The sequence below is a fragment of the Pyrus communis genome, chromosome 1 (genome assembly GCF_963583255.1).
Source record: "Pyrus communis chromosome 1, drPyrComm1.1, whole genome shotgun sequence".
Classification (NCBI taxonomy): domain Eukaryota; kingdom Viridiplantae; phylum Streptophyta; class Magnoliopsida; order Rosales; family Rosaceae; genus Pyrus; species Pyrus communis.
The window spans coordinates 21,136,389-21,148,469 of NC_084803.1; the positions used below are offsets into that span (position 1 = coordinate 21,136,389).

At 39.7% G+C, this 12,081-nt stretch overlaps 2 protein-coding genes across 2 annotated transcripts; one reads left to right on the top strand and one right to left on the bottom strand.

Moving 5' to 3' along the window:
• The first annotated feature begins 1,123 nt into the window (after positions 1 to 1,123).
• Positions 1,124 to 4,049, top strand: LOC137741696 (uncharacterized). Its single transcript, XM_068481410.1, has 3 exons — positions 1,124 to 1,823; positions 2,268 to 2,455; positions 3,143 to 4,049. Exons 1-3 carry the CDS (start codon positions 1,256 to 1,258, stop codon positions 3,839 to 3,841), a joined length of 1,455 nt encoding a protein of 484 aa, XP_068337511.1. The 5' UTR covers positions 1,124 to 1,255; the 3' UTR covers positions 3,842 to 4,049.
• Positions 4,050 to 4,931: 882 nt separating this feature from the next.
• Positions 4,932 to 8,997, bottom strand: LOC137724079 (ACT domain-containing protein ACR1-like). Its single transcript, XM_068463025.1, has 7 exons — positions 8,669 to 8,997; positions 8,178 to 8,223; positions 7,252 to 7,366; positions 6,961 to 7,028; positions 5,868 to 6,503; positions 5,670 to 5,774; positions 4,932 to 5,573 (listed from the first exon to the last, which is right to left on the bottom strand). The coding sequence occupies exons 1-7, from the start codon at positions 8,995 to 8,997 to the stop codon at positions 5,190 to 5,192; spliced, it is 1,683 nt and encodes a 560-aa protein (XP_068319126.1). The 3' UTR covers positions 4,932 to 5,189.
• Between the last annotated feature and the right edge of the window lie 3,084 nt (positions 8,998 to 12,081).

Consider the following 12,081-nt stretch of genomic DNA (forward strand, 5'->3'; position numbering starts at 1 on the left):
CCATTTTTCATTGACTACAATGTGGCTCAGTAAAGTTAAAACGTGTGTCCCACTTTCCTTATTAAAAGTAGCAACAACACCCTCGTGTTTAAGGAAGACGCCCATCCAAACAACCCATTTATACCTTTCGTCCCTAACATCTCCGCACGTCTGTGTGCCATGGTTGCCATTGCTCTCATCATCACCACTTCGTTTCAAACATAAGCACAAACACAAACAATAATCCAACAATAATTTACCCATTTGAAAACCCAATTTTTTTTTTTTTTTTTTCAAATCTGGACAAACAACCAAATTTCACTACGACCCGCCACCAATCCTTATCTCCTTCGACGACCCACCACCAATCCTACTCTATTTCGGCGACCCACCTCCTCTCACTCTCTTCTACAGAAAGACCGACTCGTCGTCCTTCTCTTGAACGATGGCAATTGCTGAAGACGGTCTCCCCCGTAGCAGTAGAAACCAGATCACCGGAGCGGGAATTCTCATTTCCGATGAGAGTGAAGGGGTTGAACAAGGGGAGGGGCAGCCGCCACTCCTCGCCCTCACGTAGCTTCGCCACTGTATGTTGTATGTATTTTTTTTTTACTATTTTTAATGCAAAGAAAACAGAAGTTCTTTCGTTAAAAATAACTAGCATTTGCCTACACACTTTGTGTGTATGAACATATTTCTTTTAGAAAATGAGAAGGAGAGAGGGAGAGAAAGAGAGAGAGAGAGAACGTGGGGGAAGTGGTCGGTTTTTGTTTTTGTGTTTTTTTTTTTTTAAATACTGGAGGTAAACATCACTTGTAGGTGAGGTTTGAATAAAAAATGTTAAAATTTAGACCTATGAAATTACATTATTGCCCATCATTTTTTTGTGTAATAGAAGACTAAGTAGTATTTTCATCGTTTTTTTATTGACAAAAAGGATTTTATTAATTAATAGAGATAATTAGTAAAAAAACTACAATTTTCAAAAAATTTATTGACCCTCTAAAATTTTATATTAAAAAAAAAATTACTGTTATGAAAAGTGCGCGATTTATCTAAGTTCCAATGATAGTTGCCTGTGGGCACACTGTACGCATGGTGATTGGCAACACAAGATGTGTATGGCTAAATTAAAACTAGGATAAAACGCAACGACGCCGTAAGAAACACTTTAATTCCCAGTTATAGAAGACCGACTCTGCAAGTCAGAAGGAAACACCATCATTTGCATTTGGGCTCACAGCTTTCCGAACCGGCGTCATCTCTTCCATCCACAATGTCATGGCTGGCTAAATCCATCGCCAACTCACTTAAGCTCGACGACGACGGCAACGGTGATTACGACGGCCCAAACCCTAGCTCCAACAATGGTACAGACCCAAATTCAACCCGACCCGAATCCGATTCACCGTCGGCTCCCACCGTCAAAGGCGACATCTCCGAGCTAACCAAAACCCTAACTCGCCAGTTCTGGGGCGTCGCCTCCTTCCTCGCCCCGCCTCCCGATCCCACTACCCCTCCTCCCCCCAACCCGTCCGACCCGGCCCATCCCTCCGATCCAGAACCGTCCGACGAGGACGTGATCTCCGGAATCCGCAGCGACTTTGCGGAGATCGGCGGGAAGTTCAAGACCGGGATCTCGAAGCTGTCAAGTAACATAGCGGTTTCGGAGTTCACTAAGATCGCTTCGAATTTGCTTCAATTTGGATCGGAAGAGGAGGCGGAGGCAGCTGGTGCTGCTTTTGGTGTGACCCAGGAAGTTCTCGCGTTCGTCAGGAATATCTCTATGCATCCGGAGACTTGGCTCGATTTCCCTCTCTCCGACGACGACGAAGACTCAGATGGTATGTTCTGCTTCGATTTGACCATTTCATTGTGTAATTCAATTCAATGTGCTTTGTTTTCATGAATTATTTGGTTATCAATGTGCTTTATTTTCATGAATTATTTGGTTATCTTATTGTAAATTAGTGTCAATTTATGGTCAATGTTCGTAAATGATCAATTTGTTTCAATTGCAGCTTTGAATTTAATGCATTGTATTCTGATTCAATGAGCTAAATCTCAGTTCAGGTTGTGATGTAAGGGCTTAAAACTTTAATTTCTTCAGGGAATATTAAAATCCGAGTGATGTTTTATTCATTTGTAATTGCCAATTTGCTGCTTTTTGTTCAATTTATTTGGATAAATTTCTTGTACATCGTAATATTTGTGCTTGATCAATAATTCAATAGATTTGAAAACTGTACGGCTTTGGAATAAGAACATTGTGAGTTTTGATTTTCCAGATTTTGAATTGTCTGATGTTCAACAAGAGCATGCTCTGGCTGTTGAGCGGCTTGTGCCATCATTGGCTGCTCTCAGAATTGAACTTTGCCCTGAGCATATGAGCGAGTCTCACTTTTGGATGATTTATTTTGTTCTCTTGCACCCTAGACTCAGTAAACATGATGCCGAGCTTTTGTCTACACCTAAGGTGAGTTGATTCTATGTAGTACTGACCCAAAACTTGTTATAATTCTGACTCTCCTGTAGATCTTGCTCTGTGATGCATCCGGCAATAGACTAAGCTTAGTAAATTAGAGAATAACTAGAAACACGCAAGATTTATACTGGTTTTGCAGAACTTTTGCCTGCGTCCAGTTGTGATTTCTTTGGGTAGAGAAACCGCAACGTCTTTGATTAATAATAGAGTTACAGTACTTTTGCAAACCCTAAAACTAATCCCTCTCTTTCCTTTCTCGGCTATCTCTAGCTCCTCTCTCTTTTTTCTAGCCTTGCCGCACCTATTTATAAGTATAGGGTGTGGTTTACATGCCTATTCTTTAATTAAGTTTCCTATTCTACATGGAAATAGGAAAGTACTTTATTTCCTATTTTATATGGAATATGAAGTACACTTTCTTTATTTTTCCAAATATGCTTCTAGGATTCCCAATCTAAATTGTACATGGAAACTTAATTCTTTCCTAATTCTTTTAGGACAAGAATCTGTGCACCTTTAGTTTCCCTAATACAATCCTAAACAAAATAGGACACTAACACTGACTAGCCAGTTCCTAACAAAACTTCCTTTCCATTGTTCTTTCTCATTGCCTTTGTTTTCTTAGTTATTTTTGGTTTGAGCAACTATGGTTTGCTTGACTTGATTATGTGTCTGCAGATAGTGGAAGCTAGAGCCATGTTGTCTCATCAGCTTAAGAAGGTAACTAATGAAAATTCAGAGACAGACCCTTCAGGAAGTAGCACTACTCATGTGAAAGGAGTTTCCGATTTCCCAGAAGAACAGCATCTTTCTGTGCCACCTAGTGCTCAATCTGACTTTGCACCTTCCAATACGTCTACCATCAGATCAGGTCCTCTCCCACAGGCAGTTGATGTCGAGACAGACAAGCACCCAGTTCAGAGTAGCGAAATCCAAATTATTGACAAGCCTGTTATTGAGGAAGGACCAGTAAAAGAGACAAAATATCAACTGCCACTCTCTAATTCTTCCTCTAAAGTCGTGGATGAGAAATATGAGGATGATGGTGATGATTGGTTGAAAGAGGAAACTTCAGAGATGGATGGTGTTGGTGGAACCTCCATCCCTGTAGAGAATGATGAGGATGTATCATTCAGTGATCTGGAGGATGATGATGGAGATGCACCAGCAGGTTACAAGAAGGTCACATCTGGCTCTGATTCATCGACAAAAGACTCAAGAGATTGGGTTCAACTTAGCAGAGCCTCTGCCGATTCAGATAAGGACAGCAACTCTGTTGAGATTAGACATTCTGGGTCTGGCCAGGTAAGTGCTCATAACTTGGAGACCAAGGAATCTAATGACTGGCTTGATGTTGAAGACATTGATGTTATATGATGAATTCATAAGAACCCTTTTCAGGTCAATATGGCCTCTTCTTCTCATTCATACCATATTGTATAGATGTGAAATGTTTCATGAGTATGAGTTAGGCTATGGAAACCGTATTATTGTACATAACGACTGTTACTCGATTATTGTTTCTGATGAAGAATGTATTTATGAGGAGCAAGATACAACAACATGCAATAATCTGGATTTATTTCATATGAAATTGTGTTTTGTTAATCGGTTTTATTTCTAATCCTTGATTGTTCCCTTGGGATGGTTAGATTTTGTGAGAAACTGGCTGATAACCTAGGTTGAAGATTTCTACAAGACGAAAACAGAATTGAATGTGGTCTCTCTCGTTAAATGAAACTTATGTGTCGATTAATTGCTTAAAGAAGTTGAGTGATCGTAAGAGCTGGTCCTTGAGAGATGTCAAGCATATCAACTAGGAGTAATCTCAGGTTTGTGCGTTGTATGAAATGTAGCCGCACTGTTTAAAGAACTTGAGAAAATTTTCAAGTGCTGTTTAATTGCTTAAAGAAGTTGAGTTATTGTTTAAAGAAGGTTATCATTATAGCTGGTGACCTGAGAGATGCTAAAGCCTATCGACAAAGATTAGTCTCTCATTTTACAAATAACATAACAGGTTGTTATATCCATTTTCGAGAATTATGTTGCAGAAGTTTTCAGTATGTTCTGATGATGTATTTGTTTTGCATTAGTTTGGTTTAAACCTCTATTAACATGTAGTTGACAATTTGGTGAATGCCTAGTAGAATGGCGGTATCTCCTCACCTAATAGGGTAAGGTTCAAACCATCTAGTGTATGATTGTGTTTGTTTATTCCTTTTTTGGTGCTTCGGGTCTGAAGCTTTTACTGTCATTTGCTCCTGTTTTTCTTCTGTTATGGAGGTTTATTGTAGTTGAGTTTTTTTCGGCTTTAGGGATTTCTCTGTTTGTTATTTGGGGCAACTCTCTGTTCTTTTTTTTTTTTTTTTTGTACAACGTTTTGTTTTGTTCTTTGTACAACTGACTTTAGTGTGTCGGCTTGCGATTTGCACTCAAAAGAGACATGACTCTTCAACCGTAAGGAGCTAAGAATTATCTTTTCTATGTGTTACACATTAATGATAATGTCCAACCAGAGGGAAAATAAAACGTGTTAGGGATATATTGATGATGGTTGTGGCTGCAGCAGCGATGGTGTTAAGCACCGGTACGTGGGACGTTATAGATGTTAATAAACCTACGGAGGTGAAACATCAACTAAGCTAACCGCTGACAACAGACTTATTTACAGGCACCACAACACATACAACACATTAAACTAAAGGACCAAGTACTTAGCAGCAACTTATGATCTGAGGGGTCCAAAACTGCTGGAAAGTCGCTCCAGATGTGACCAGACCAAGCTTCCAAGTGAGAATCTTGGTCTTTCTTCTTCTTCTCTTCTGTTGGCTACCTTCTGGCTTGTCCTTGACGAGGAGCCCTCAAGAGCCCACTTTTGTGATTTGTGAACTACGATAACGGATTCTCCAATCTCTTTTGTCACCAGCTCCACTGTGCTTGGACTTATATCTTGTCCTAGAGCATCTGTGACATAGATTGATCCTACTGCTTTCTCATTGCGTATTCCAAGTGAGATTCTTGATATTGATAACCCGTACTCTCTCAGAACCCTTGTGATGTCGGATAGCAGCCCCATCCGATTCTTAGCGCAGAGGTCCAGCCTCAGTCCCTGCAAGAATTCCCGTTTTCCATAATGTCGACAAGTAATGCTAGAAAGATTGTATTTTTGAATCGTAAGATGCAATGGTCGGATAAATGGACATACATGTGGGATCCTCCTCTCGATTGCAGCAACCAAGCATAGAGTAAGCTTGTGTCTTTCACTCTCTGTGTTCAATGTGGATCCGTCCTTGTGCCGGACGAAATACCCCTGTGACGCGACATTCGTATTTAAATAGCATCACACACCATACAACGAGAAAGATTTCAGTTGCCGTGCACAAGGTCAATGAAAAGTATGTACCTGATCAGCCATGGTGCCCCTGGAGGAAACCACCGCGTGGAACACCACGTACTGCAAGTTGGTTAGGGCACACACAGTGTCAAACAGTAGCTTAGGACGGTCTTGGCTTCTCACGTTCACAACCCAATATCCTTTCTCCTTACAACTCTCTATGTTTACATGGGTTTGATCACAGCCCTTCTTGTGTGCACTATTGCCACCGCCGTCACAACCACAACAACTTTCGTAATCGTTGGTGGCATACATCAATTGATGCAGCCGCCGCTCCGTGTGGGTGTGGCCACCGGCCGGGGTGGTCAGCTTTACGCTCCTCTTCTCACCGTCCTTGTGATGGGCCTCAATCACATTCCCCAGCTGCTCCTGCACATGAACCAGTCTAATTGGATCCGTGATGGGCCCTCCCTTCAACCCATCTTCCATGTAGAAAATGCCTGCTGCCCGGGCACTGTGTGTCCAAACCATTGCAGCAGTAATGTTGGAGCCCAACTCCACAAGGACTGCCGATATTTCGGACATGAGTCCCGGTCGGTCCTTGCTGGTCATCTCTAAGACCAAGTCCTTCAGTTCTAGTGTTACTTCTCTTCTTAGGCATACTCTCGCCTCCTTTGAAATCTCACCTCTCCTAGTACACAGTGCCTGAAAATTTTGTTAAATATTATCATTAAAACCAAATGAAAGAACAGAACTAAGAGTATGATGATTAGAGAATGTGAGACGTGTGATTATGATCAAATTTGTTATATAACAATAAATGCTCGAGATTATGCGTTTTATTTTGCACATGCAGCTGCCTGGCTCTATCTACTACGTATCGTTTCAATTTTTATTGGATATCTCCTACGTATCGTTTAAATAGACAAATTAACGAACCAAAATTGCATCACCAAGCCGTTAAAATCAGTACAAAACGGATTCAATAAAATTTACTGCTATGTGATTATCGACATGCATGGTGTTATAAATTCACTGGAACATATTGAGTTTAATGTTTATAATTTAGATGAATACATATATGTAACACACAAAAATTTCTTTGATTGTGAGAGAGGAAAAACGAGAAGAGACTAAAGAGAGAGAGAGTGAGGGAGGAAACCTGCTGAATAAATAGTATGAGGCTTTCGTCAGTGATTTTGTTGCCGAGTTGGTCCGTTACGTGGAACACTGACCCACATGAAAATCCGGCACACAAGTACTCGTGGATGACTCGCTCATATCTCAGTAGGTTATAAGAATTAAATCCAATTTTTCGATTAATACGAACAAATAGGGATATTCAGAAGCATTTAGTTTTTTACAATAAAATCGAATGATATTATTAGAATATAATAAAAGGACTGCATGTGTATTTTAAGAATGTTGAAGGTGGATTAGGGAGAATAATTACCATCCATAAACCATCCACCATCGGAGGATATGTATGATTTGGAAATAACAAGGTCAAGATCTGTCAAAACTTGGACCATTTCCAATAAAATCCCGTGCTTGTTTGCACTGCCAACCTGCAAATTATCAGTTAAAGAAAAAAAAAAAACAGTTTTATGGTTTGTTTACAACTAGATGACGTCATCTGGTTAGGGTTTTGCCACTGCATGGCAGGAACTTAGTTGCATATGGATAGACAAGTTTTAACAAAGATGAGAACGTGCATGGAACTGTTAACTCTGGCGTGGAAACTGAAATGCAAAAGGAAAATACATGACGACAACAAACAAAAGCTTACCGCCTCCTTTCTCTGGAAACAACTAATATTTGATATTTTCTACTTTCCTAGTGGCCCTCCTCTCGGTGGACATCAGAGAACAGAGTTTCCCTCATACTTTAAATTCTGCACCTGCTATCCTCTTTATTTATTTATATGCAGGTCAAGTTGGGCTTACAGTAGTGGGTGTAGTTTCTAATCACTTAAAATTAGATTAAAAGCTCATTAATAAGTGTTTAGTCTTTAGTTTCTAATGATCATCATTGATCATGGCACGTATCATACATTATTATTTGAGGGTAAATATTTGTTCAGTACCCAAGCCAATCTGCAATCTGCGGTCGCTGGTAACTAACCTATAGGTACCTTGTCGATAACTTTGGCATATCAGGTATTGCAAATTGGTATCCAATACTAGCTACAATGCCCTTGGTTTTGAGTCTATGGGTGTCAAACTTTGCCAATAAAAAACAAAACCCAACTAACAAAAATAAATGAATAAAGAATTTCCATAACCCATGTCTTTCACCCACCAACAAGATAAAATATAGACTAATTAATTAGATAAGTAGATGATTGAAGTTGTTAAATAATATGAATAATGATCTCACCTTCACAAGGGTGCAATCTTTGTATGAGTCATTGTCGATACAAACCCTGCAGATTCCAAAACCAACCCAATTATATGATTTCCTCCAGCACTCCATCACAAACGTAACTTGTGTTTTTCGTCCAAGTCAAAAAATCAAAAACTGAGCCCATCTTTGACATTTAATATATACACCCAAACCCTCCAAGTCTAAGGCTCAAGGTCCATGGCTTTGGCCCAATTCAATTCAAACTATAAGTGAGTGAACTCACTTATAAAAATGTAGTGTAAAAGGCGATGTGGGACTGGCAGTCCCACATAACACAAGTTCCAACAGTGTCATCCTGTCATCCTGTTAGGACCTAATTCTACCTCAACCAGAAGTTGCAAGGAGAAATCCTCCCAACGCGGTATGGATTGCAAGCAATCCATCCACCGAACCATTGTAACGCTTCACCCTCTAAATGGAATGAAACAGTGACCACCTTTTGGTACTCAAGGGTTCCTTAGTACGTGAAAAATTGTTCAGCTTGGAAGATCCAAGCAAGGGGATCATCGTCATTCAGAAAACTAGGAAACTTGATGCGATGTTGCCATTGTGGACTTTGAAGTGGTCTGCCGTCCACAATTGCACGGAGTATGAAATCCTCTCCTTCACGCAGATCTAGAACAGGAGCAACGATTGGAGATGGAACACGAGGAACTGAAGAAGCACCTTCACCGCATCCAGCATGCGGCAGCTCATGCCGGAATTGTTCCAAACAGATGGCAAGCTTGGTCTCCAAGGCATCGGAAAAGAGTGAATTAAATGAAGCTTCGAGAGCAGCTACGCGCTTATCCATCACAGTAAAACGGGTGGTGGTGGTGTGACAGGGCATGCAAGGAAGGGTAACCTGCTGGACCGTTAATGGGTGATACGAATGTTAAGACCTAATTCTACCTTAACCAGAAGCTGCAAGGTTTAGCAATGGAGATGGTGAGATGGAGAAGAAAAACCTCAGCTCCAATGTTGTAATATTGTATTTTAATTCAAATGACTGTTATTTTTCCACTACACCCGAATTGCAATATAAAGCCATACAAGAGTTGCCAGCAGACATAACAAACTCAGAAAAGCCAAAAGAGCAATAACAAACTCAGAAAGAAACCTTCTTAACGTGGGTGTGGTAAACTTGGATTTCAGAGGATTTTAATAGACTTTTTTAAGTGATGAATTTCATAGGATTATGTAGACTTCTACAAATCCATATGGATTTTGGAAGATTTAAGAAGATTCATATAAAAGATTTCTATGGATTTTGATGGACTTATGCGGCGCTTAATCTTGACCGTCAAATAGATCAAATGGTGATAAATGTGCCTAGGTCATAAATCTAATCAAACTGTCATAGCAACCATTTTTCATCCGCAGCTTGTCCCCTCCCTCTTATGCTATTTTTGTCAAATGTTTTCTGGGCAATTATATAGAGCATTCACACAAAGAAATGCATCTCCGTTACATCTCTCATTCACATACAAATCTTGATTTCGAAAACCCGAAAAGAACAAATCGATACAACTAGACTGAGAGAGAAATGGGAAATTACCAGTAGAAGCACATTCAATATCAAAAGCACAAAACCAGCGACAAACCTAGCAAAATCAACAACAAAACCTTCATACTTTTCACGCAACAAAAAACCTCATACTGTTCACAAACAGTTTTTGAAATCAAAGGAGAAAAACCCCCAAACCAAAATCTTCAGAAAAATCATGTATAAAAAAAAATTAAAAGAAATGGAAATTGACCTCTTAACAAATGCATACCAAGAAAGAGTGGGACCCAAGAACACAATGAAGAAGAAAGGTCCCAGAGTTCAATTTGGTGCTTATATCGGCTTGGGAGAGAAAAGTCAAACTGAAGCTTGAAAAGAAATCCTAGGGGGAAGATGAGATTCTTGTAGCCTTTTGTTATGCATAAAATTCACTCCCAAATCCTACAAAATCCTTTACTTAAAGAAATCCCTCCAAGAGCCCATGTAAAAATTATAAAGCTTCTCTCCAGTTGTGAGAGCCTTTCTCATCAGTGTTTGAGTGTTCCCCGTTTCGTCCCTTCCGCAGCCGCCGATCCTAGCTATGGCCAAGGTCTGTGGCAGTCCTCTTCTTCTCCTTTTTCATTTTTCATTTTTCCTTTCCTTCTCCCTGAGCTTCTATTTCCCCCCTCTCCAGGGGCCTGATCGCCACTTTTTTCCAACTTCTTGTGCCCTTGATTTCTTTGTCTGTAGCCCCTTTTTCCCTAGTTTCCTTCCTCCCTTCCACTTCCTTTCCACTTTTCCCCCTTTTTTCTCCCTTCCACTTTCCTTCTTCCTTCCTTCCACTTTTTTTTCCCTTTTTTTCCTTCTGCTGTTTCTTCCTTTTTCCCTTTCTTGCATCTTTTCTCCATCTTTTTCTCATTTTTCCTCCACTTTCCTCAACACTTTACTCCATCTTTAACCCAATCAGCCTCATCCTTCTTCAACTTCACATCCTGCTTTGGCTTCTACATCTTTGTATCACAATTTTTCGCGTTTTACCCTTAAGGTGTGTAGAGTTTTCGCTCGGGTGTTCACACTACCTCCTTCCTTGGGATTGCTTTTGATGGCACTGTTGTTAGTAGGTTGCTCTTTCCCATTGGCTTCCTTCGTTTTGGGTTTCACTTTGTTGCTTCTTCCTGCTAGCTTCTTTCAATGTGTGGCAGCTACCGGTGTGGTGCTCGACGGTGTTTGGGGATTTATTTTGGGGTTCTGTTTTCACTCAGTTTTCTTCTAGTTTTTGGGGCTCTGTTCAGCTTATTTTTAGGTGTGTGCAAGGAACGTTCGTTTCTGTTGGTTAGTAAGCGGTTTTTCGGCAACGACGGGTTGAAGCGGCTAGGGTTTGTTTCGGTGTTTTCTTTGTTTTGGGCTCTTTAGTTGCTTCTGAGGTCCTTCTTTTTGTTTATGTGTATGTATCTATGCCTTTTCTTGTGTAATTATTGTGTTCGAATAAAACAACTTTTCACCAAAAAAGAAAAAACAGAAGGAATCCTTCAAAATCTATGACATTTTCAAATACCTACATATTTGAATGGACTTTTTAGAATCCTAATCAACTACCACTAGATTTGAATATATTCTTCAAAATCCTCTTAAATCTTAAGTTGACTACACCATATTTCAAAGTCTTTTAAAATCTTCTTTTAAAACTTAATTGACTACATCCGGATTTTAAAGAATTAGATGGACTTGGTTTGTAGATTTTGATGGATTGTGGTGGATTTTCATATAATGTTTTTCTTAAAAAAAATAAAATAAAATAAACCTCTTTTCCCCTTGACCTACTATACTTGATAGCCATTTTATCCCTTCCTTCTTCGTGTCCCCTTTCACACCATTAAGACTCCATCTCTCTCTCAATTGATGCATCAACAACCTTTGGTGAATTTTTTTGCTCTGCTACGCCACCAACGACCATCATCAAAGCCTGCCCTTTATTTTGTTCATTCGATTTGTTTTTTTAATTTATTTAGCAAATGTTCAGTTCGCCAACAATTGCAACAACCTTCAAAAAATCAGCCTCGTCCCCATCCTTGTCGTTGGAATTTGTTTCGCCATCAATTTTGACAACATTTTTAGAGAAGCTAGAGGCAATAGTCATGCAACATTTCTTGATTGGTGTTCGTCGACTTGTCTGCGTCACTATGTGTATGGCTGGGGTTGGTAGAGATTTGAGGACTGACTAGATGGAAAAATATTTGAAATCCTATGTGGTGAGGTCAGATTCTTTTTTATCTTGGTTTTATATATACTTATTGCTCTCAAATCTCACAAAATCCACAACTTATTGAAATCTTACAAAATCTTAATTTTCTGAATACACTTAGATTTGGATGGACTTTAAAATCTCTAATAAAATCTCAATAGACTACACCT

Excerpts from the sequence above, each read along its gene's own strand:
- LOC137741696 (XM_068481410.1), top strand. The coding sequence starts at position 1,256 with ATGTCATGGCTGGCTAAATCCATCGCCAACTCACTTAAGCTCGACGAC. Across the intron at positions 1,824-2,267 it reads CGACGACGAAGACTCAGATG|ATTTTGAATTGTCTGATGTT; the intron begins GTATGTTCTGCT and ends TTGATTTTCCAG. Across the intron at positions 2,456-3,142 it reads AGCTTTTGTCTACACCTAAG|ATAGTGGAAGCTAGAGCCAT; the intron begins GTGAGTTGATTC and ends ATGTGTCTGCAG.
- LOC137724079 (XM_068463025.1), bottom strand. The coding sequence starts at position 8,997 with ATGGATAAGCGCGTAGCTGCTCTCGAAGCTTCATTTAATTCACTCTTT. Across the intron at positions 7,029-7,251 it reads TGGTGGATGGTTTATGGATG|TGTTCCACGTAACGGACCAA; the intron begins GTAATTATTCTC and ends CATGTGGGTCAG. Across the intron at positions 6,504-6,960 it reads TCATACTATTTATTCAGCAG|GCACTGTGTACTAGGAGAGG; the intron begins GTTTCCTCCCTC and ends CAAAATTTTCAG.